Genomic DNA, 20,942 nt, shown 5'->3' with positions numbered 1-20,942 from the left:
AGACTTAATAAAAAAACTGATCTCTTTTTTTTTATTTCAGACTTAATTGAAGAAAATGTGGCGAGTAAAGAGGAGGAACATCATGTCAAAGTTGAGGAAAAAATTAATTTACAGACATGCAGTGTTTTAAAAACGAGAGACAAGAAACCATTGACATGCGCTCAGTGTGGAAAGAGCTTCAGCCAATCATCAATCCTTACTCCACACATGAAGATCCACGCTGGAGAGAAACCATTCACATGCACTGAATGTGGGAAGAGTTTCAGACAAATATCAACCCTTAATACACACACAATCCTCACTGGAGAGAAACCATTCAGATGCACTCTGTGTGGGAAGAGCTTCACCTTCTCATCAAACTATACTAAACACTTGAGGATCCACACTGGAGAGAAACCGTTCACATGTTCTCAGTGTGGGAAGAGATTTAGCGTCTCGTCATCTCTTAAACAACACATGAGGATCCACACTGGAGAGAAACCATTCACCTGCACTCAATGTGGGAAGAGTTTCAGACAAAGATCAACCCTTTGTAGACACATGGAGATCCACACTGGAGGGAAACCGTTCACGTGCACTCAGTGTGGGCAGAGTTTCAGACAAATGGCAACCCTTAAAGGACACATGGAGATCCACACTGGAGAGAAACCGTTCAGATGCACTCAGTGTGGAAAGAGCTTCACCTTCTCATCAAACTATAATAAACACATGAGGATCCACACTGCAGAGAAACCATTCACATGTTCTCAGTGTGGGAAGAGCTTCAGCATCTCGTCATCCTTTAATCAACACATGAGGATCCACACTGGAGAGAAACCATTCACTTGCACTCAGTGTGGGAGGAGTTTCAGACAAATATCAACCCTTAATAGACACATGAAGATCCACGCTAGAAAGAGACTATTCAGATGCACTCAGTGTAGGAAGAAATTCAGCAAACCTTCACATCTCAAACTACACATGAAGGTCCACACTGGAGTAGGCATGGAACTATAACTGTTTTCAAGCTGTGGTGGAAAATTCATTTTATTCATCTTATATTTACAAATTTTTATACGTAGTAAGGTCTGTTCTTATTTTCATCTCTATAGCCGCTTTTCCACTATCGTGTCGAACCGTTCTAAGAACACTTCGGTACGGTTACGGTTGTTTCTCCATTGAGCCTGGAATGGCGCAGCATGATTACAAAGCGTTAGACAACCGTGCTGAACTGTGCCGACAGATTCTGTATGTTGACGTCACGGCTCTGTTGCCTAGCTGCCACAGCTAGCTCAGCAGAAGAGCGCTAGTCATCAGACATCCACAAGTAAAGAACACTACATTCAATATAAAAAAATGGTACAGGTCTAAACGATACAGTTTGAAAAGGGTTTAAGGGTGCTTTCACATCTGTAGTTCGCTTCATTTGGTCCAGACCAAGGGCAATAAATGATACATTGTTGCATTTTCTGCCGTCTTTGGGTCGTTTTCACACCACACTGCTGGTTTTGATCCGAACCAGCTGAAACGAACCAAAATGCAGTCATCTGATAAAATCCACATCTCTCATTGGCCAGATGTTAGTGAACATAGTTCCTAAACTGCTTATTGATTGGTCAGAATTCACGTGCGGGAAAATGCCAATGAACTCCCGCAAGTAAACAAACCGGCAGACACAAAATGTCGTTTTTACTCTGGAGGGACGACTGCGCTGGCTGATTGTATTCCTGCTTTAGACAAACTTTACATTTCGAGAAATGAAGTGCGGCTGCGGCTGGAAAACAGTGTTTAATGCATCGCTCGTCACTTCAGGAGGAGGCATGAATTAATGTAGCTAAACTGCGACATGGTCATCTTGCGGAAATATTACCAACGATCCATCAGGTAATGTTTTCCCCTCTCTCTCTCTCTGTTGGTAAAGTGCTGTCAGCAAATATTTTTCCTCCATATCCCATAATGCACAGCACATCGGCATACAACAGCTGAATTAGTCCAAAAGGTGCAGTACTTTTTGCGGTTTTACCTGTTTTAGTATGGATCATATTCTCACCACAAACGAACCGCTCCAGGGTTCGTTTGAAAGCGTACCGAGACCACCCCTTCAGGCAGGTCTCGGTACGGTTATTTAATCCGCTTTGGGTGCGCACTCGAGTACGATTGCTGCATTCTCACCTGCCCAAACGAACCGTACCAAAAGGTGAAACGAACTCTAATGCGATTCAATCGAACTAAATAAGGCAGGTGTGAAAACACCCTAAAACCACCGAGCAGTCTCTGGCAGTGAAGTGAATAATTTATTTCATTCTTTCCAAGATTAATAAAGTTATTATTTCATTGACTTGAATACAATTAACCATGTATGATATAATTACTAACCTGTCATCTAAAATCTTAGAAATCATAAAATAGCTTACTGTTTTGTTCATGGCTAGAGCTTGAATAATTAGTTTGAAATCCGAGGCAATAAGACCTTTAATTCGTCTGACTGAGTGTGTGTTTATTGAACGCAGCGCTGTATTTGATAGCACAAAACTCTGAGAGATCTGAGAGAGAACTTTACCAACTACATGCGGTGCTGAAAGACTTTTTCCTGCTGTGCATCATATAAAGACACTCTTAACATCATTGATGTCCAAGTTCCACAACAACATCGCCATATCCATGGAATACGCAAACTTGCAGACACTTTGAACAGGAAATAAATGCACTATTTAATTCAAAGCCCAGACGGCTTGTTAATTTAATACTAGCAAAACCATGAAGGACAATTACGGTGTGTTGTAATGTCGGCCGTCCACGTCTTCGGTAGAAAGTTAACTCTTTCTTTAATTGTTTTTGGACTTTGCTTGAAAGCTTTACAGAGTGGCACTGTAGCTGTCAAAGGTACTGTTGTATGATTAATATTATAGCCTATATATGCACTAATAAACTAGTCAAATAAATTAATTAAATAAATATAGATTCTTAAATGTCGGTATTGCTTTTACTCAAAAAATACCACTAGTTTTTGACAATTGTTTTATAAGAATAAAATGAGCAATTTTCATCATTTCAGCTATAGGCCATTATGTGATTCAGTTATACATAAGTTGGACATTTATGGGGGCATGTTAACATGTTTCTGTGTTTTAGTTTTTTGTTCTGTGTGATCTTTAATATAGCTATGCAAATATTTTCTAAAACGTCAAGCAGGAATTTATCTACTGCTTGTTAGCTAATTATTAAGACTAAAAATGAATTGAAATAACAAAAATAAAAATAGAAAAGAAAAAAAGAGCAGCATTTTACTGAACATAATAGTATTTTTTTATGCTTTATATCCTGATATATATGTGTTGTTTCATATTCGTTTTTATTTCACTTGCTGCATTCGTTATTTAAAGGGCACCTATGGTGAAAAAAATCTACTTTTTAAGCTGTTTGCACAGATGTTTATGTTGGTATAGTGTATAGACCGTCATATTGGGGTGAAATGAACACACACAGTGCTTTTTTTTTTTTTTCTTTAATTGAACAACGTAAAAACGGCGGACCAATTGGAGCGGTTTTCAGACCGACTGCAACTTGACGTAGGAGTGCTGTCCCCCAGCTCGCCGAACTGATTGACAGCTTCGGGTAGTAACATGTCCCAGTAGTCACTTATATAATCATACCAACAAGACCAGATGTGCGCAAAGCAACCGGGAATTAAAGGTCTGTTCAGTTGGCTAGGATCAGCAGTCATCATGAAATGTGAGTTTCACATGTTTAAAATGTTTTAAAACAGTGCACGTGTGTAATTAATTACAGCGATATACTTCAGCTTTACTTTATCAGCACAGCCGCGAGTCAGAACAATTATGAAAGAAGACGCTTCAATCCCGATTTGTGGACGTTAAATCAGGTTTATTGTGCATTACCATATCAGATCTCCACACAGCAGTAGAGATTAGCCTGTATCCTGTCACATTTGCGTGCAAAAAGAATGCAAAGCTAAACGCGCTCTATTTGTCTGTGTGTGTGTCAGTCTGTATCTCGTGTGTTTGTGTGCGCTTGTGTGAACTTTGTACATTGACGTTGTGTGTTGATGCATCTCCACAACAAATACTTATTGGTAAAGTTCTTACTGTTGTATTTCTCACACGCTACGTGAGATCTTCTTCCTTTAAGTCTGGCTGTTGTCTGACGCAGGCGAGGGAGGAGGTTAAGGCACGCAGAAAGGCATGTAGAAACTGTAGGCGGGAAGGACTCGCCTTAAAGGGTCACGAAACACCAAAACACATGTTTTGAGCTGTTGACAGTCGTATATGTGTCCCACACTGCTAAAAACACTATTAGGACACCTATATTTCACTAAAAAGTGTAAATTGGTTGTTTTTGCGTTATTTCAAGCAAATTCGTACTTCCGGTTTGAAACGAATTTTTGAAGCTGCGTCACGGTCATGACATAATAGCGTGTATTCCAGCGTGCAGACTGGACGTCTGTGCCAGAGTGTGTCTTATTACCTCTTACAGTGTGATGCATTAATGCATGAGTAAGGCTTGGTTCAAACCAATCAGCGCGCTCTATTGTGCAACTTCATTAATATCATTAATATTCATTACTATCACCGTGTTTTCAGGACAGAGACCACGCCACGTTGTGTTGGCAAAACAAGCGTGAAGTGTTGCTTTTATAGTTTGCTGCAGTTAAGTTTCGTTTTCATTTTCTCTCTGTGAGAGCTCAGCTGGATCATGTGTGGATTAACAGTGTACGCGACGCTCGACAACAATAACTTACGTGTCTAAGGAGGATTATTGTTTACCTGAGAGCTGTTCTCATCTGCAAACGCTGAGATCCGGATTCGCTTGTAGTATTCTCTTCATAAAGATGCGGCTCTAGTTGCTGGTGATTGTCCTGTCTCTACAGATTTGGTAAGTGAGCGACCAGCGCTCTTTGTTTATTCAGTTTGTTCGTATCTAACAAACTATTGCACAGAGTGTAAACATGTTAGCACCACAACCAAACTTTAACCTCGTGTAGGGTTTTTACCGCATTTTGTGACCGGAATAACACACGCGGCTTTCTGACACTACCTGTCGTGTGCATCTAAGTTTCCAGGAAATGCTGAGGTTTTTTTTCTCTCATTCGCCGTGCGGTATCAAGCATTGCATGAAAAATACACGCTTAGAGCAGCTCCTCGAATCAAATATCTCGTGTGTCGCGAGGGGCATGAATGAATTCCCTGAATGAAAGAGCCAAACTGTAGTTAAAGTTCACCATTTAATAATTTGGCAAATAATTCGACTACAGATGTCCATGTAGGTTAAACAGCATCACTTTCTCGTGTGTGTGTGTGTGTGTGTGTGTGTGTGTGTGTGTGTGTGTGTGTGTGTGTGTGTGTGTGTGTGTGTGTGTCTGTATTTTGACTCTGAAACTCGCGCGTCCCCAAATAGACACTCCCACACCATCCCACTTTTCTTCCTCCGACACTCCCCCCTAAACAGAGCTGGACACGCCCACTTTTCTGACTTTTTCCAAAGTAGACGTGTGAAAACACACTGCTGAAACGAGGGGGTTTCATGGCCCTTTAAAGGTGCAGTACAACAAAACAACCCCCTGGTGGGAAAATGTGTAAAGTAGAATCTAGTAAAAGGTATAATGAAAAATCTGATTGGTGTTTTGAGCTGAAACTTTACAGACACATTCTGGAGATGCAAAACACTTGTATTAAATCTGAAAAAGGGGTAACCTAGGTGGCCCTTTAATGTTTGAATACTGAAACAAATAACAGCCATTGCTTTATTTTACCATCAAAATTTAGTATATTTTATATCATTGTCATCTTTTGATATAAATCCGCTGTGTAATTTAATTGATTGTTAAAAAAGAAATAATTTAAGTGCTATATTTTTATTCGTAATAGTGACCGCTCACTTTTGACAAGGCCTGTCCAAAAATATATTTCTGCCACTATAATGCAAATGCCCTGTTATTGTTGCATTATCATTGTTTAATTTTCTGTTATGTTCAGAGATTTGAAATATATTATTTATTTCCCCTCCAATCATTTTCAATCCTCACGTTACATTTTGGAAATTTTCCCTCCAAATTAAATTAAACCAGAGCCGCGCAACATATGACCTCTAAATAAATAAGGGTGCTGTGACATGTACCGATATTTAGCCACCTCTATTTGATAGAGCAGCATAACAGTGCTCAGTCACATGGTTGCTTTTGCTTTTATGAACATGAAAAAACTAGTTTCGGCTATTATTAAATTTTATTGAACAAAGGGAGCTGTTTACATTGCGTTGCCATGGCAACTACTGATGCGCTTTGTGTAATATTTCAAAGACCTTCGTTGCAGCACGACAGTGGAAAATGAAACCGTGTCCGAGCTGTTTGGCACTGAATGGAACAGTTCTGCTTAAAGAATGATTCAGCGCAATAGTGGAAAAGCGGCTTATGTATGTACTGTTTAATTTAGACCATACATGACTAGTTTAATGACTGTTTCTTTTCTACCTTTCTGTATACTTTACACAGCTAGGCAAACCGTTACCACTTTACCATCTGTTTATCACCAGACAAGATCTGGGGTCCGTTCTTTGTACGTGGATTACTCAGTTAGCTGGATTTGGATATTGACGATTTGACACGATCCAGGATCGTTTCGTTCTTCAAAGCTGATCCGAGAGTTGTTGTCATAGCAACAGTTCTGCTAGGTCAAACCTGATCGGGAGCAGGTTCAATTCATATAAACAGGATTAGATCGGCTCAGTTCAAGCAAAGATAATACAGAAAGTATGTTCCGAATTCTGATATTTTCTTACAGTAGTAGCTATATACACTTAGGAAAATGGTACATATTTTTTAACTATATATATATATATATATAAATAAGTTATAGTTATTAATAAAATAAATAAAGTTATATATATTAATTAAACTTATGCAATCTGCACCCTCGAAATGAAAGTACAAAGACTGCCACCTGGTGGTGCACAGAGAAAACTGATTTGAACTTTTTAGATCGCTTTAGTACAAATTGTGTATAATAAACATGCACAATATGTGACTTTTTTTTAGAAAGCAATAATACATTTATGCAGTCATAAACATGTTTTGACAGTTAATATGCCAGTGATTTGATGCTTCACAAAAGTTGCAGACGCCTTTACCAATATGAAAATGCTTTTGTAAACAACCAGTTATTCTTTACACCGATTAAAAAACGGCTACAATAATAAAGAAAATATTTTCTAAATGTAGAACTAAATACATTGATTTGCATTAAAATACATGATGAATACTCTTGACTCATGAAAGTGTAAAGCCTGCAGCTCACAACAAATGTGGAAGGTTATTGCGTGTCATATTTAACAAACCGTTTACTGCTAATTTGATGTAATTTTGCTCCCATGGCTAATTGAATATTAATCAGATGATGTCATTACGCTGCTGTGCCGTCAGCCAATCGTTGCATTGCTGATCATGATTTCGAGGATCGATAGATCTGTTCTTCATAACACACGCAGGGATCTCAGATCAGTTCATCCAAACATTCTAATCTGATTCGCGAAATTGTTTGAAGAACCAAATTAGCGAGAGATCAGTTATCAAGATTAAAAGATCCAGGATCTGCCAAATCATCTTAGATCATTTAAGCGAGGTACGAAGAACGGACCCCTGGATACGTGATTTTACAAGATATATGTTTGGGTGAGAGGTAAGGCTGAAATATAGATGGTCAGAAATAAAGTATGGGCGTTGATGTAACTGTGATTCATCCTGTATGTCAATAATTACGTTGTGGGTGTAACACATTCTGCTATTGGTCTCACACTCTGCAGAAATCTGTGTTGCTGTATGGTTGTCTAATCTTTTTTGCAAAGAATAAAACTTTAAAAGACACTTTGGGTAAGACTTTGTCTTCTTTACCACTGAGAGAGCCTCCTTAAAGAATATAGCCACTACAAAGGTATACCGTGGTTTGGAAACCCGACAAAATTTTCTGCTAGCAGTTCCTGTGAAATATGACAGATATTTTGTTTCGTATTTTTTTTTTTTTTTTTTTTTAGTACAACAGTATCTCCAGCAGAAAAGATCTCTAAAATGCTGTTTTAAATTGTAAATAAATCTGTGTTTCTGAAACTAATGAAGACGGCAGAAGTCAATGATTCATTTGAATTATTCAGCCTGACATGTTTACTGCTCCAAAATATTTAAAATGTTTCTCAAAATAAAATATTTTGTGGTCAAAGGGGGAAGTTTTTTTACCCATTTAAAAATAACATATATTAGAGCAGTAATCACAATACTGATAAACTGTGATATGTTGATCCAAGGTTATCATACTGTCAGAGTCTTATACCGACCGGTCTATACCTACCCTGGAGAGAAACCATTTACATGTTCTCAGTTTAAGACGATCAACACATCATCATACACACATGAAGAGTAGGGCAGGGCGATATGGCAAAAACTCTATTTTTTTTATTTCCATATTTAACAATAAATCGATAATTTATTAAAAAACAGACCTTAAATGCGCCGATTTTGCATTGTCATAGAGTTCACTGGAAGCGGTTAACCCAGGTTACTAGCAAATTAAAAGTCCTATTAGCATGCTTATATAACCTATTAAACACTTCTCATGGGCATCTGATGTAAAGTTATAAAATAAGAGCCCTTTAAATCTTACACAAAACACTGTTTGGCCCTGATTCAAATAAAACTAGATATCACAAGCCAGTTTTACCTCAGATTAATAGTAGACATTCCCATGGTGTCAACTAAACACTTCCCATGGGTATATGTTTATTTCCTTATTTATGTTTCTTACCTTTGTCGGTTCTCTTGAGTGTTTCACACAAAAACCGAGATAAAGGTGTTAAGAAGCAAATGTCACGCTATCTTGACTGAAATATAACATTAGCCCTGACTCCGTTAACATTACATGACAGCAAGTTCAAAATTAAGCAAATGCCAAGCTAAATTAAGTTTCTACACTCTAAAACTCTTAACGTAGTTTAAACATGTTTAAAGAAAATATACAGTCAACTCAAAACACTTCATAATAGGTCCACTCCCAAAACAAGCCCCTTACTATTTCTACAGGCAGCCAATCAGCTTTCTCAGAACCAGCTACAGGCAGCCAATCGGCTTTCGCTGATCAGCGTGCAGGCAAACGTCCCGCCCACAGCGCTTATTGTGAGGCGGAGAGCAGAACTTTGCTGTTTGACGTTTAATGTGTTTAATTCCTCTTCTGTTACGGGTGTTGTTCGTCTGTTCAGAGAAAGTGTATGATATCTGACCATAGTAGCGTTCGCAGACTTGCGGGAATTATCTTGCGGTGTGAACCGCTTTAACATGTGTGCTCAATGCTAATATACTCTCTTGTTTTTAGCTCGATGCTACGCTGTAAACACTCTTGTAATGTCTTACTCACGGGTTATCTGGACACCTTTCATTTGTGTCTCCATCTAATTCATTCACTAAGAGGTAGTTTAATGCTGATTATATTGAATATTGACTGTTTAACTGAACATATGCTTGTGTAAACTCTTGAAGAGACGCAAACGCTTTATTTTGCAGTAAAACAGAATTTGGGATTAGTATAATAATATAAAACACTTAATTCATTAAAATATTGAGAGATAAATGTAAGCAATTAGAGACATGATCACGCTGCACACATGACATGTAGAATCGGCCACTCAAGACTTACACACACATTTATTGAACAGGGGAGAAACACCTATTTGTAGCTTGTGTGAGAATATTTTGATCGTAAAACATATTTTAATAGGATGTATTTTTAAAATGATATTAGAGAGTGTTTTAATCCAAAAAATATATTGAGGAAAATGTTTAGAAATATGTTTTCTGGAGGAATTTTACAATATTTATCATTGATCAGACTGAAAGACTTTATAAGACTTATTGTATTTTGTATGTTTTAATACAATTAATGATGTTTAAGAAACAGTTATGATTATATATATATATATATATATATATATATATATATATATATATATATATATATATATATATATATATAATTATGTACTGAATATTTAATGCAAGTGTTTCTGTTATAAATGCAGGAATATTCCCATCAGGCTCAAGTGAAGAGTTTACTGAAGGACAGCGAGAACATGAGTGATCCAAAACCCTGCAGAATTAAACCTGAAGATACTGAGCAACAAATAGGTTGGTGTTTATTCCTGATTCTTCATTAATAAGCCTGAAGAACAATAATGATGAAAAGCTTTGAGCAGTTGACCTCCCAGGAATGTTCTCCACTGTTCAGTGTTTTTTGGCATTATCTATAAATGGTTTTCACTGTGGTTCGCTGCAGTCCCAAAGCTTTAGAAATGACTTTATAACCTTTATAACTCTTTCTCATTTGTGTTTAAATTTATTTGGATCACGGAATGTTGTCTAGCTTTTGAGGCTCTTTTGGTCTACTTCACTTTGTCAGGCAGGTTCAATTCAGAAGTGATTACTTGATTGCTAACAGGTGAGGCAGTAACGCCAAATAATCAATCAAGCTTTTTGCATTGTAACCAGGGGCGGACTGGGATAAAAAAAATCAGCCCTGGCACTGTAGCCACATCAGGCCACATTACCACACCGACACAGCCCCACCCACAGACACACACATTCACTATTTATATTGGTGTACAGATGGTGAAATGATATAAGTAGTACCATTATGCAATAGATATTTAAACATTTAATGTATATGACTGAAACAAAAACGACCTGTTTATAACAAAACTCACTGAACTTGGTGGCGTGTATGGCGTTTGATTCGGGGGACGTTCTGGGGGCAAGGTTTGCGAGCTGCGGCGTGCTCTACTAGCCCGACAGTGGAAACACAACATGATTTCAGCCTCACTGCTCAAGCTCCCAGGCTATTGGTACTAGCCCGACAGTGGAAATGCGGCTCATGTTTTAGTGTGTTTTGACTTTTGACTTAAAAAACTGATCATTTTTTTATTTCAGACCTAATTGAAGAAAATGTGGCCAGTAAAGAGGAGGAACATCATGTCAAAGTTGAGGAAAAAATTCATTTACATACTTTGCAAACGAGAGGCAAGAACCAATTTACCTGCACTCAGTGTGGGAAGAGCTTCAGCCAATCATCAATCCTCATTAGACACATGAAGATCCACACTGAAGATAAACTATTTACATGCACCCAGTGTGGGAAGAGTTTCAGACAAATATCAAGCCTTGATACACACAAGAAAATCCACACTGGAGAGAAACCATTGACATGCACTCTGTGTGGGAAGAGTTTCACCTTCTCATCAAACTATAATGACCACATGATGATTCACACTGGAGTGAAACCATTCACCTGCACTCAGTGTGGGAAGAGTTTTACCTTCTCATCAAACTACAATCAACACATGAGGATTCACAGTGGAGAGAAACCATTCACATGTTCTCAGTGTGGGAAGAGTTTCAGCATCTCGTCATACCTTATTAAACACATGAGGATCCACACTGGAGAGAAACCATACACATGTTCTCAGTGTGGGCAGAGTTTCAGACAAACATCAACCCTTAAGGGACACATGGAGATCCACACCGGAGAGAAACCATTCACATGCACTGAGTGTGGGAAGAGTTTCAGAAAAATAGCAACCCTTAAGGGACACATGAGGATCCACACTGGAGAGAAACCCTTCAGATGCACTCAGTGTGGGAAGAGCTTCACCTTATCATCAAACTATAGTCAGCACATGAGGATCCACACCGGAGAGAAACCATTCACGTGTTCTCAGTGTGGGAAGAGTTTCAGCATGTTGTCATCCCTTAATCAACACATGAGGATCCACACTGGAGAGAAGCCATACACATGCACTCAGTGTGGGCAGAGTTTCCGACAAACATCAGTCCTTAATAGACACATGAAGGTCCACGCTGGAATGAAACCGTTCAGATGCACTCAGTGTGGGAAGAGATTCAGCAAATCTTCACATCTTAAACTACACTTGAAGGTCCACACTGGAGTAGACATGAAACGATAACGGTTTTCAAGGTGTGGTGGAAAATTCATTTTATTCTTCTTATGTTCATTTTATATACTCGGTTGTATACATAGTAAGGTCTGTTATTCTTTTTATCTCTATGTACTGTTTAATTTAGACCATATATGACTAGTTTAACAACTGTTCATTTTCTACCTTTCTGTATACATTACACAGCTAGGCAATACGTGACCACTTTAACATCTGTTTATCACCAGACAAGATCTGGATACGTGATGATTTAACAAGATATAAGTTTGGGTGAGAGGTAAAGCTGAAATATAGATGGTCAGAAATGAAGTATGAGCGTTGATGTAACTGATTCATACTGTATGTCAGTGGTTTCCAACAGGGGGGTCCAGGACCCCTTGGGGGACTCAGCGAGCTTAGTGGGGGGGTTGTGTGTCATATTTTAAACATTTCTTAGCAGTAGACAATTAAGAAAATGATCATGTAGCTTTAGTTCATTTTATCCCCTGGCTTAGTGGTCCTCAACCATCGGTCCGTGGTTCAATTGGTAGCGGGCCGCACAAGAAATCCTTAATTATTTCCATTTTATTTATTATCTGAGTCTGAACGATCTTTTGTTTTGAAAAATGACCGTATTCTCTTGCTTGCATCTCAGTCACTTGAGCGCTCAAATTTAACCTACAAGTAGCAAAATGAGCAAGAAACAGACGTCTTTGGAAAGTGTCTTTGCTAAGGGGAAAAGGCTAAGTGAACAACCCACAAACTGCCAAGGTATGGATTCGCAGCGTAACGCGCTCACGCCCGTGACTCACCGCAAGTCACGTGACAAGAATCCATCGATCAGCTTCAGCTTGTATAAAATAATCACATTTCGGTTAGACTCATTTTCTCAGACAAACTCAGAACACACAAACACTGCAGTCCTTTGTGCTTTTCTCCATGAATAAAACTTGTATTAGAGTGACAGCAATGATTTGGCAGCTTGTCATCCATTGGGAAAATGGTTATTGGTCACCAGGCAACCTATGAAACATCGAAACACCCCCAACCCCCCGGTCCGGGGTAATATTGTCCACTGCCGTAGCAGACCAAAAATGGACAAATTTGTAATCCGTCCTTCACAAAAAAGACAGAGGCTGCGTCCGAAACGGCATACTTCCATACTATACAGTACGCTAAAATCAGTATGCGAGCCGAGTAGTATGTCCGAATTCATAGAATTCGAAAATCAGTATGCGAGAAGTACCCGGATGACTTACTACTTCCGGGGAGATTCTGGAGTGCGCATCCCATGCATGCTGCGCTATACCGTGATGCCCTGAGAGAGAATTCATGAATGGGAGTAAAGCGACGCAACTGACGCAGGTAGGTCACGTAACTATGACTAAATGGCAGATGTAGTAGGTCTTTTCACATTCATACTGTATAGAACATAATTTTTTTAATGGCCAAGTTGTACGTTTACATTCAAATCATGTACCTACTGAGTAGTAGGCGGTTTTGGACGCAGCCAGAGTCTCACTGATCCGCCTCACAGCAATCCTCTCACTAATTGAAAGAGCATAAAGCAGGTCGCACACCAGAAGCGCCGCTTGGCGCCGCGACACGGCGCGCACATGACAGTTTAAAGTATCGCACACCAGACGCGCAAATTCGAATGATATTTAGCATGAAACTAATCAGATGGCGCTCTGTGGCGTGGCTGAAAAATGAACTGCGTCCTGAGCCGTCGCCGAGCGCCGCCGACTTGCGGCACCGGTGTGTGTATCCTGATGGAAACCTATGTTTAGAATTCTAAGATACATGGCGCGGCGCACAGCCAAGCGGCGCTTCTGGTGTGTGACCTGCTTAACAAACAACATGCATGAATTAAATTGTAATATTCTATATTATGTTTTTCCCCCTTATACTCCTGAGACCCGGCCCATTGACTTGTGTCCTCTGTAGTGGACAGTGTTTTCATGAATTTTCATTTTTTTGAGCTACTCTATCAAGTCCTGTTGTACTGTTCAGAGGACATCCTGGGCTTTCTAGTGATGTGTCATTTGATTGGCTGGCATGCTAGGAACCACTTCTTACACTGCATCCAAAATGGCTGACACACAAACGAGCACATTTTATGGGAAGGAGAGAGGGATGTCAAATGTTGATTTTTAAAAGTTTTTTACTACTATTATTACTATTATTATTATTGTTACATACTATTATTATTGTTACATATATATTTGTTTATTAAAGGGTCAGGAACAATACATTTATCTTTCAAAGCTGTAAACTGTTTGTGTTTCAAAATATCATCCTTTTTTTAATGTCCACCAGGACCATCTTAATGTAATTACTAGCCCCTATCACAAAGTGATACCGTAAAATTTCCGAAACGACTTTACTGATAAATTAAAAAGCGCTGTTCACACAGATGACTATTTTACAGATTTTTTTCCGAAAAAGAACGTTTACACATCCATTTTAAAATATCGGTAAATTCTGACATCATTACCCAGAAATGACCTCTAAACGGCTTTTACTTGTAAACAATTGACTACATTACAAACTCTGTGGATGGATAAATAATGTGAACAACTTCGATAAAAACGTATGGAGGAACACTTTCGCATGTTAAGATTTACATGATATGTGTGTGTGCTGTCGCTCACCGGTTCCTTGACAGGCACACGCGATGCGTCAAGCAACTGAAGGAAGCAGAGCTTCAAAGCAAACAAACAACAGCCTATAATAAGCATCTCATCGATAATTATTTACACAGTTGGCATTAAGAAGGAGCATATAAACGTTATCTGACTAACATCCAGCAGCTACTGTAAATGTGTCTGGAAAAATATTTAAAGGCTTTTATTTTTATAAACCGCGCGGACGTGAATGCGTCTGACTGTTCTGATTGGCTAAAGCAGAAGTCTTACGTCAGCACGTTCTAGACGTGAACCAGCTCTTTCCGGCAATCTTGCTTCCGCGTTCAGCGCAGCATTCCAGCAAATTACCGGTAAAGTTACAACTTCTCTTTCCGGAAAATAACCAGAACGAATTTACCGGTATTTTCAAAAAGGGCCTGTTCACACATACACGCCTACTGGAAAATTGCTGGTATTTTTCCGGAAAGGTTTGTATGTGTGAAAGGGGCTACTGACTGCATGTTGTAGGAGACAGAACTGAAGTAGAGGGGATTCTTTATTAGAGAGTTGATGGAGACTCTGACTTAAGAATGTAACAATCAGACAATTGGAGACAATTAGAGAATGACAATCAGTTTTAAATCTCTTTTAAGTTAAATTTGTTTTGGATTAACATCACTTTCTCGTTTGTTTGTTTTTTTTTTTTTTTTTTTGGCTCTCAGACGAATCTGTTTCAGGAATTTCAATACAAAAGGAAAAGATTACAATAATGTTGGATTCATATCCCTGTACAGTCATATCCTGTACAGTTTTATTGTCTGAGTGCCGGTCGTTTTGAACTAAAATGGTCTTGCGGTCCACTACAGTGGACATGCTGTAAGATTTCAAATAAAAACAAAATGTAAAAACTCTAAATTGTAGAATTTTTTTTTTTAACCCAAAGGATGTAGAAAATCACAGATTTTCTGAGGAGGTCTGAGGAGGATATACACGAGTGTGAATACTGATATTTTTGTCATTGAATTTCAAATAGGGTCAATTTAAAGGCCAAAGGCTTATGTTTTTTTCAGTTACAAGTGACCTGCTGATGGTTTGCTTTATATTTTACAGTAGGCTATTGTTTGTGCATAAACATGTCTAGATATTGTAATAAACACACTGTTTGTTTGAAAACAACATTTTTTTCATCCCTACTGCAAACTTATATGAGTGATGATGGTATTAAATGTGGAGGGGGCCTTACAGTAATTTCCATGAAAAAAAGGGTCTCTGGCAAAGAAAGGATGGGAACCACTGCTGTATGTCACTAATATCCTTGTGGGTGTTCTGCTATTGGTCTCACACTCTGCAGAAATCTGTGTTGCTGTATGATTGTCTGATCTTCTTTGCAAAGAATAAAACTTTAAAAGACACTTTGGGTAAGACTTTGTCTTCTTTACCACTGAGAGAGCCTCCTTAAAGAAAATAGCCACTACAAAGGTATACTGCAGTTTGGAAAAGTCAAGGTTTTAAAGCTGACCAAATTTTCTGCTTTACCGTTCCTATTGTGTATGTCAGGGTTTTTTTCTTTGTTTTTTTAGGACAACAGTATCTCCAGCAGAAAAGATCTCCTAAATTGTCTTTTTAAACTGTGAATAAATCTGTTTCTGAAACTAATGAAGACAGCAGAAGCCAAAGATTCATTTGAATTATTCAGTCTGACATGTTTACTGCTCCACAATATTTTAAATGTTTCTCAAAATAAAATATTTATTTTTAAAGGGGGAAAAAGTTTGAGTATTTTACTCAGACATTTAAAAAGAGTGAATATTAGAGCAGTAAGCACAATACCGTCAAAACATCAAACCGTGATATTTTTATCCAAGGTTATCATACTGTCAGAATCATATACCGGCCCATGCCTGCACTGGAGAAAGACCATATATAACTATTAGATATCACAGGCCAGTTTTACCTCAGATTGATAGTGGACATTAACATGCACTTCTCATGGGTATATGTTTTTTTATTTATGTTTCTTTCCTTCTTTATCAGTTCATATTTTCAGAATGTATCACTCAAAACCAAGATAAAGGTATTAAGAGGCAAATGTCACGCTATCCTGACTGAAATATAATGTTAGTTTTGACTCTGTTACATGGAAGCAAGTTAAAAGTTAAGCTAAAGATTAAATTAATGCTAAGCTAAATTAAGTTTCTACATTCTAAAACGCTTAACGTAGTTTAAACATTTTTAAGAAAATATAAAGTCAACCCAAAACACTTCATAATAGGTGCACTCCCAAAACAAACCACTTACTATTTCTCCTAACTGAAGGCAGCCAATCGGCTTTCTCAGAACCTGCTACAGGCAGCCAATCAGCTTTCTCAGAACCTGCTACAGGCAGCCAATCAGCTTTCTCAGAACCTGCTACAGGCAGCCAATCGGCTTTCGCTGATCAACGTGCAGGCAAATATCCCGCCCACGGCGCTAATTCTGAGGCGGAGATCGGAGAGAGCAGAACTTTGCTGTTTGACGTTTAATGTGTTTAATTCCTCTTCTGTTACAGGTGTTGTTCGTCTGTTCAGAGTAAGTGTATGATATCTGACCATAGTAGCGTTCGCAGACTTGCGGGAATCATCTTGCGGTTTGAACCGCTTTAACATATGTGCTCAATGCTAATATACTCTCTTGTTTTTAGCTCGATGCTACGCTGTAAACACTCTTGTAATGTCTTACTCACGGGTTATCTGGACACCTTTCATTTGTGTCTCCATCTAATTCATTCACTAAGAGGTAGTTTAATGCTGATTATATTGAATATTGACTGTTTAACTGAACATATGCTTGTGTAAACTCTTGAAGAGACGCAAACGCTTTATTTTGCAGTAAAACAGAATTTGGGATTAGTATAATAATATAAAACACTTAATTCATTAAAATATTGAGAGATAAATGTAAGCAATCAGAGACATGATCACGCTGCACACATGAGATGTAGAATCGGCCACTCAAGACTTACACACACATTTATTGAACAGGGGAGAAACACCTATTTGTAGCTTGTGTGAGAATATTGTGATGATAAAACATATTTTAATAGGATGTATTTTTAAAATGATATTAGAGAGTGTTTTAATCCAGGAAACATTTTGAGGAAGATGTTTAGAAAAGGTGTTTTCTGGAGTAATTTTACAGTATCATTGTAAATACTTTATAAAACTTTGTATCAGTGTTGTTGTTTGTATGTTTTAATACAATTATTGATGTTTAAGAAACAGTTGTGATTGCAAATTATATGCTGAATATTTAATGCAAGTGTTTTCATTATAAACACTAGAATATTCCCATCAGGCTCAAGTGAAGAGTTTACTGAAGGACAGTGAGAACATGAGTGATCCAGAACCCTGCAGAATTAAACCTGAAGATACTGAACAACAAATAGGTTGGTGTTTATTCCTGATTCTTCATTAATAAGCCTGAAGAAGAATAATGATGAGAAGCTTTGAACAGTTGATCTGATTCATTAAACAAGCACAAAAACAAACAATTTTATATGAAGACAGAGAAAAGTAAAATACAATTTTTGTTCTCAAGGTAATAAATGTGGAGTGAAGCTCAGTTGTCTTTTATTCCCATGTTTTGATCAAATGCTCAGTAAAAGGAGATTTGTTAAACATTTAACCCTCTGCCTGGGGTCTAAAGAGAAATGTTGGCATTCCCTAACATTTGTGCTGTTTTCACTCGCAGGTCTGAGTAATCAGGTCTGGGTGTGGCTACAGAAATTAAACTTGGGTGTGATAAACCAGTTATGTTTTAACGGGGAAAACTTTTCATATAAAAGGTAGAAACTAAGCTTTTTTTTGCACTGTAACTGATGATCAACAGAATTTAAATCAAAATTACAGCTTGTATAGCCAATGTTTTTAGCGCCTTTTGACTTCAGCTTTTGATGAGAGTTTAAAAGACGTAATAAAAACCTGATTTTTACTTTTTTTCAGACCTAATTGAAGAGAATGTGGTAAGTAAAGAGGAGGAACATCATGTCAAAATTGAGGAAAAAAATCATATACAGACTTACAGTATTTTGAAACCAAGAGACAGGAGTCATTTCACCTTCACTCAGTGTAGAAAGAGTTGTGGAGGAAAAGATGATCTTAAGATTCACATGAGGATCCACACTGGAGAGAAACCATTCACCTGCACTCAGTGTGGGAAAAGCTTCAGCTATTCATCATCCCTTAATGAACACATGGTGATCCACACTGGAGAGAAACCATTCACATGCACTCAGTGTGGGAAGAGTTTCAGCCGATCATCCAACCTTAGTCAACATATGATGATCCACGTTGGAGAGAAACCATTCATCTGCACTCAGTGTGGGAAGAGTTTCTGCCGACTATCCAACCTTAATCAACACATGACGACCCACACTGGAGAGAAACCATTCACATGTTCTCAGTGTGGGAAGAGCTTCAGCCAATCATCAAACCTTAATCAACACATGACGATCCACACCGGAGAGAAACCATTCACGTGCACTCAGTGTGGGAAGAGCTTCAGCCAATCATCAAGCCTTAATAAACACATGATGATTCACACTGGAGAGAAACCATTCACATGTTCTCAGTGTGGGAAGAGTTTCAACCAATCAACAAACCTTAATCACCACATGATGATCCACACTGGAGAGACACCATTCACCTGCACTCAGTGTGGGAAGAGTTTCAGCCAGTCATCATCCCTTAATCTACACATGAGGATTCACGCTGAAGAGAAACCATTCAGATGCACTCATTCTAGAGTCTTTGGTACTGCTAAACACTATAGCCGCGTTTCCACTGTCGCACCCAAGTCAAGCTAGGGCCAGTCGTGTTTCTATAGTCATTTCCGGGGCCTGATCGAGCCAAAGAGAGGCTTTCTTGGGGCCAGCAGCTAGCCGTTTCCGGCTGAATATCTTGGGACAAAGTGAGCGAGCTGGGGAATCAGGATGTAGTGAAAGGTGAGCGCTAAAAATGGAACTGAACGCAAATACTGTCGCTGCTAACGCATATTGTCATAATAGATCAGCGTCTCACTCACTGATGAAAAAATATTAATAACGAAAAAACAACAAATGAATGCAAATAAACAACCAGAAATTCGAGACCGCTTTATCCATGATTACAAAATAAAAGCCATTAAACTCTTATGAACAAAACTGCTGTCACTGAATTCAGAAGGCATAAAAAATAAAACAAATTAATTTCACGAGCAGATTTCTCTTTGATTGATTATCACTGTTGAATATACAGTTTTTATATTTTAAATACAGCCTCTTAAGTAATAAGTTGGTCATCTTCTGTGATTGTGACCCTCTTTTTGTAAAAATAGTGATATTTCAATTGCATCCGCTCCCACAATAAGCGAGATTCTGGAAGTGTCCGAGCCTGACTTCTAATGTATTTTTTACATCACGGCGTACCGAACCATATCGTACCACTTTTTCGGCACCCTTTCGAAAGGGTACCAAACACGAGAAAGCATACCAAAAGGTGGAGCTACATGCGCAGCTGAACGCTGATTGGTTACAGAGATGCATCGCAAGGTAGTCTGTAGCTAGCCAGATGAAAACAAAGGAGCCGCCATGTTGTTATACACACCCAAGACATTACACTGTAAAACTGACAAACAAACCTCGTCTTAGTCTTGATGTACAGACACAAAGCCAAGAAGAACAAAATCTGCCATGTCCTGTTGTTCTTTTACGAGGCCGTCTAAAAGTGTGCGAACTACTTGAGCTGAAGAAAATAACGGGTGCGTGATTATTAAAGTGTCTCTATCATCTGATCCATTCAGAAAGAAAAGGACAAACGCGAGAGTGAAGCGCGAACAAAGGAGAAGCCCGACAACGCACAGGAGCACATCGTTTCAGCAACCTGAATCACGAACAAACTGCCATGTTTATCTTCGCCTTTTGGACTATTATAAACTAGGGCTCGAAATTAAGCTTTCTGCTTGGAAGCACCGGTGCTCCTAACTTAAAAAATGTAGGCGCATCAGCCAAAATTTAGTCGCATTTATAAGCACCGTTACTACTACGTTTTATACAAACATATTTATTGCATTAGAAATCAACACTAGTCAAACTAACAAGCAAAAAAAAAAATATATATATATATATATGTATATATATGTATATATATATATATATATATATATATATATATATATATATATATATATATATGCATGGAAAATATGTCTCAAAGAAATCCCGTTATCAATAGAAAATAGATTTTTGTAACATAACTAAGTGACCAAAAGATACACGGACCGCTCACCGGCCCTGCACACACTGCTTGACATGAATCCGTTAATGATATAACTGTGCTG

General features: G+C 38.3%; 3 protein-coding genes and 1 long non-coding RNA gene across 16 annotated transcripts in view; 3 read left to right on the top strand and 1 right to left on the bottom strand.

Annotated features, from left to right (window-relative positions):
- Positions 1–20,942, top strand: part of LOC147845474 (uncharacterized) — a 154,036-nt gene that overhangs the window by 89,118 nt on the left and 43,976 nt on the right. The window lies entirely within an intron of this gene.
- Positions 41–12,931, top strand: LOC147845478 (uncharacterized). 5 transcript variants are annotated; one of them, XR_015480234.1, is made up of 5 exons: positions 9,169–9,242; positions 9,351–9,445; positions 10,054–10,159; positions 10,958–12,093; positions 12,513–12,745. XR_015480234.1 is itself a non-coding variant. In XM_087243711.1 (4 exons), the coding sequence occupies exons 3-4, from the start codon at positions 10,105–10,107 to the stop codon at positions 11,989–11,991; spliced, it is 1,089 nt and encodes a 362-aa protein (XP_087099837.1). In that variant the 5' UTR covers positions 9,169–9,242; positions 9,351–9,445; positions 10,054–10,104; the 3' UTR covers positions 11,992–12,669. The 5 variants fall into 5 exon arrangements, 3 of the variants coding, with proteins under 3 accessions (XP_087099838.1, XP_087099837.1, XP_087099836.1); XR_015480232.1 differs by lacking the exon at positions 9,351–9,445 and having other exon boundaries at positions 12,513–12,931; XM_087243711.1 differs by having other exon boundaries at positions 10,958–12,669.
- Positions 9,126–15,999, bottom strand: LOC147845477 (uncharacterized). The gene is made up of 3 exons (XR_015480324.1): positions 14,324–15,999; positions 13,806–14,162; positions 9,126–9,204 (listed from the first exon to the last, which is right to left on the bottom strand). It is a non-coding gene; the product is annotated as an uncharacterized LOC147845477 (long non-coding RNA).
- Positions 17,061–19,817, top strand: LOC147845476 (uncharacterized). Of its 9 annotated transcripts, none has more exons than XM_087243733.1 (5): positions 17,061–17,156; positions 17,269–17,363; positions 17,922–18,012; positions 18,318–18,411; positions 18,569–19,817. In XM_087243733.1, exon 5 carries the CDS (start codon positions 18,736–18,738, stop codon positions 19,429–19,431), a length of 696 nt encoding a protein of 231 aa, XP_087099859.1. In that variant the 5' UTR covers positions 17,061–17,156; positions 17,269–17,363; positions 17,922–18,012; positions 18,318–18,411; positions 18,569–18,735; the 3' UTR covers positions 19,432–19,817. The 9 variants fall into 9 exon arrangements, with proteins under 9 accessions (XP_087099859.1, XP_087099861.1, XP_087099860.1 ...); XM_087243735.1 differs by having other exon boundaries at positions 17,908–18,012; XM_087243734.1 differs by lacking the exon at positions 17,269–17,363 and having other exon boundaries at positions 17,061–17,104.

The sequence above is a fragment of the Danio rerio genome, chromosome 3, assembly GCF_052040795.2.
Source record: "Danio rerio strain M-AB ecotype USA chromosome 3, GRCz13ab, whole genome shotgun sequence".
In the NCBI taxonomy this organism is placed as follows: domain Eukaryota; kingdom Metazoa; phylum Chordata; class Actinopteri; order Cypriniformes; family Danionidae; genus Danio; species Danio rerio.
This window is presented reverse-complemented; position numbering and strand designations above follow the sequence as displayed.

Coding starts and splice junctions, on each gene's coding strand:
- LOC147845478 (XM_087243710.1), top strand. CDS start 9,192: ATGTGTTTAATTCCTCTTCTGTTACGGGTGTTGTTCGTCTGTTCAGAG. Junction 9,243..10,053: donor TGTTCGTCTGTTCAGAGAAA/GTGTATGATATC, acceptor TTATAAATGCAG/GAATATTCCCATCAGGCTCA. Junction 10,160..10,957: donor AGATACTGAGCAACAAATAG/GTTGGTGTTTAT, acceptor TTTTTATTTCAG/ACCTAATTGAAGAAAATGTG.
- LOC147845476 (XM_087243728.1), top strand. CDS start 17,110: ATGTGTTTAATTCCTCTTCTGTTACAGGTGTTGTTCGTCTGTTCAGA. Junction 17,157..17,268: donor GTGTTGTTCGTCTGTTCAGA/GTAAGTGTATGA, acceptor TCTTGTTTTTAG/CTCGATGCTACGCTGTAAAC. Junction 18,013..18,568: donor AGATACTGAACAACAAATAG/GTTGGTGTTTAT, acceptor ACTTTTTTTCAG/ACCTAATTGAAGAGAATGTG.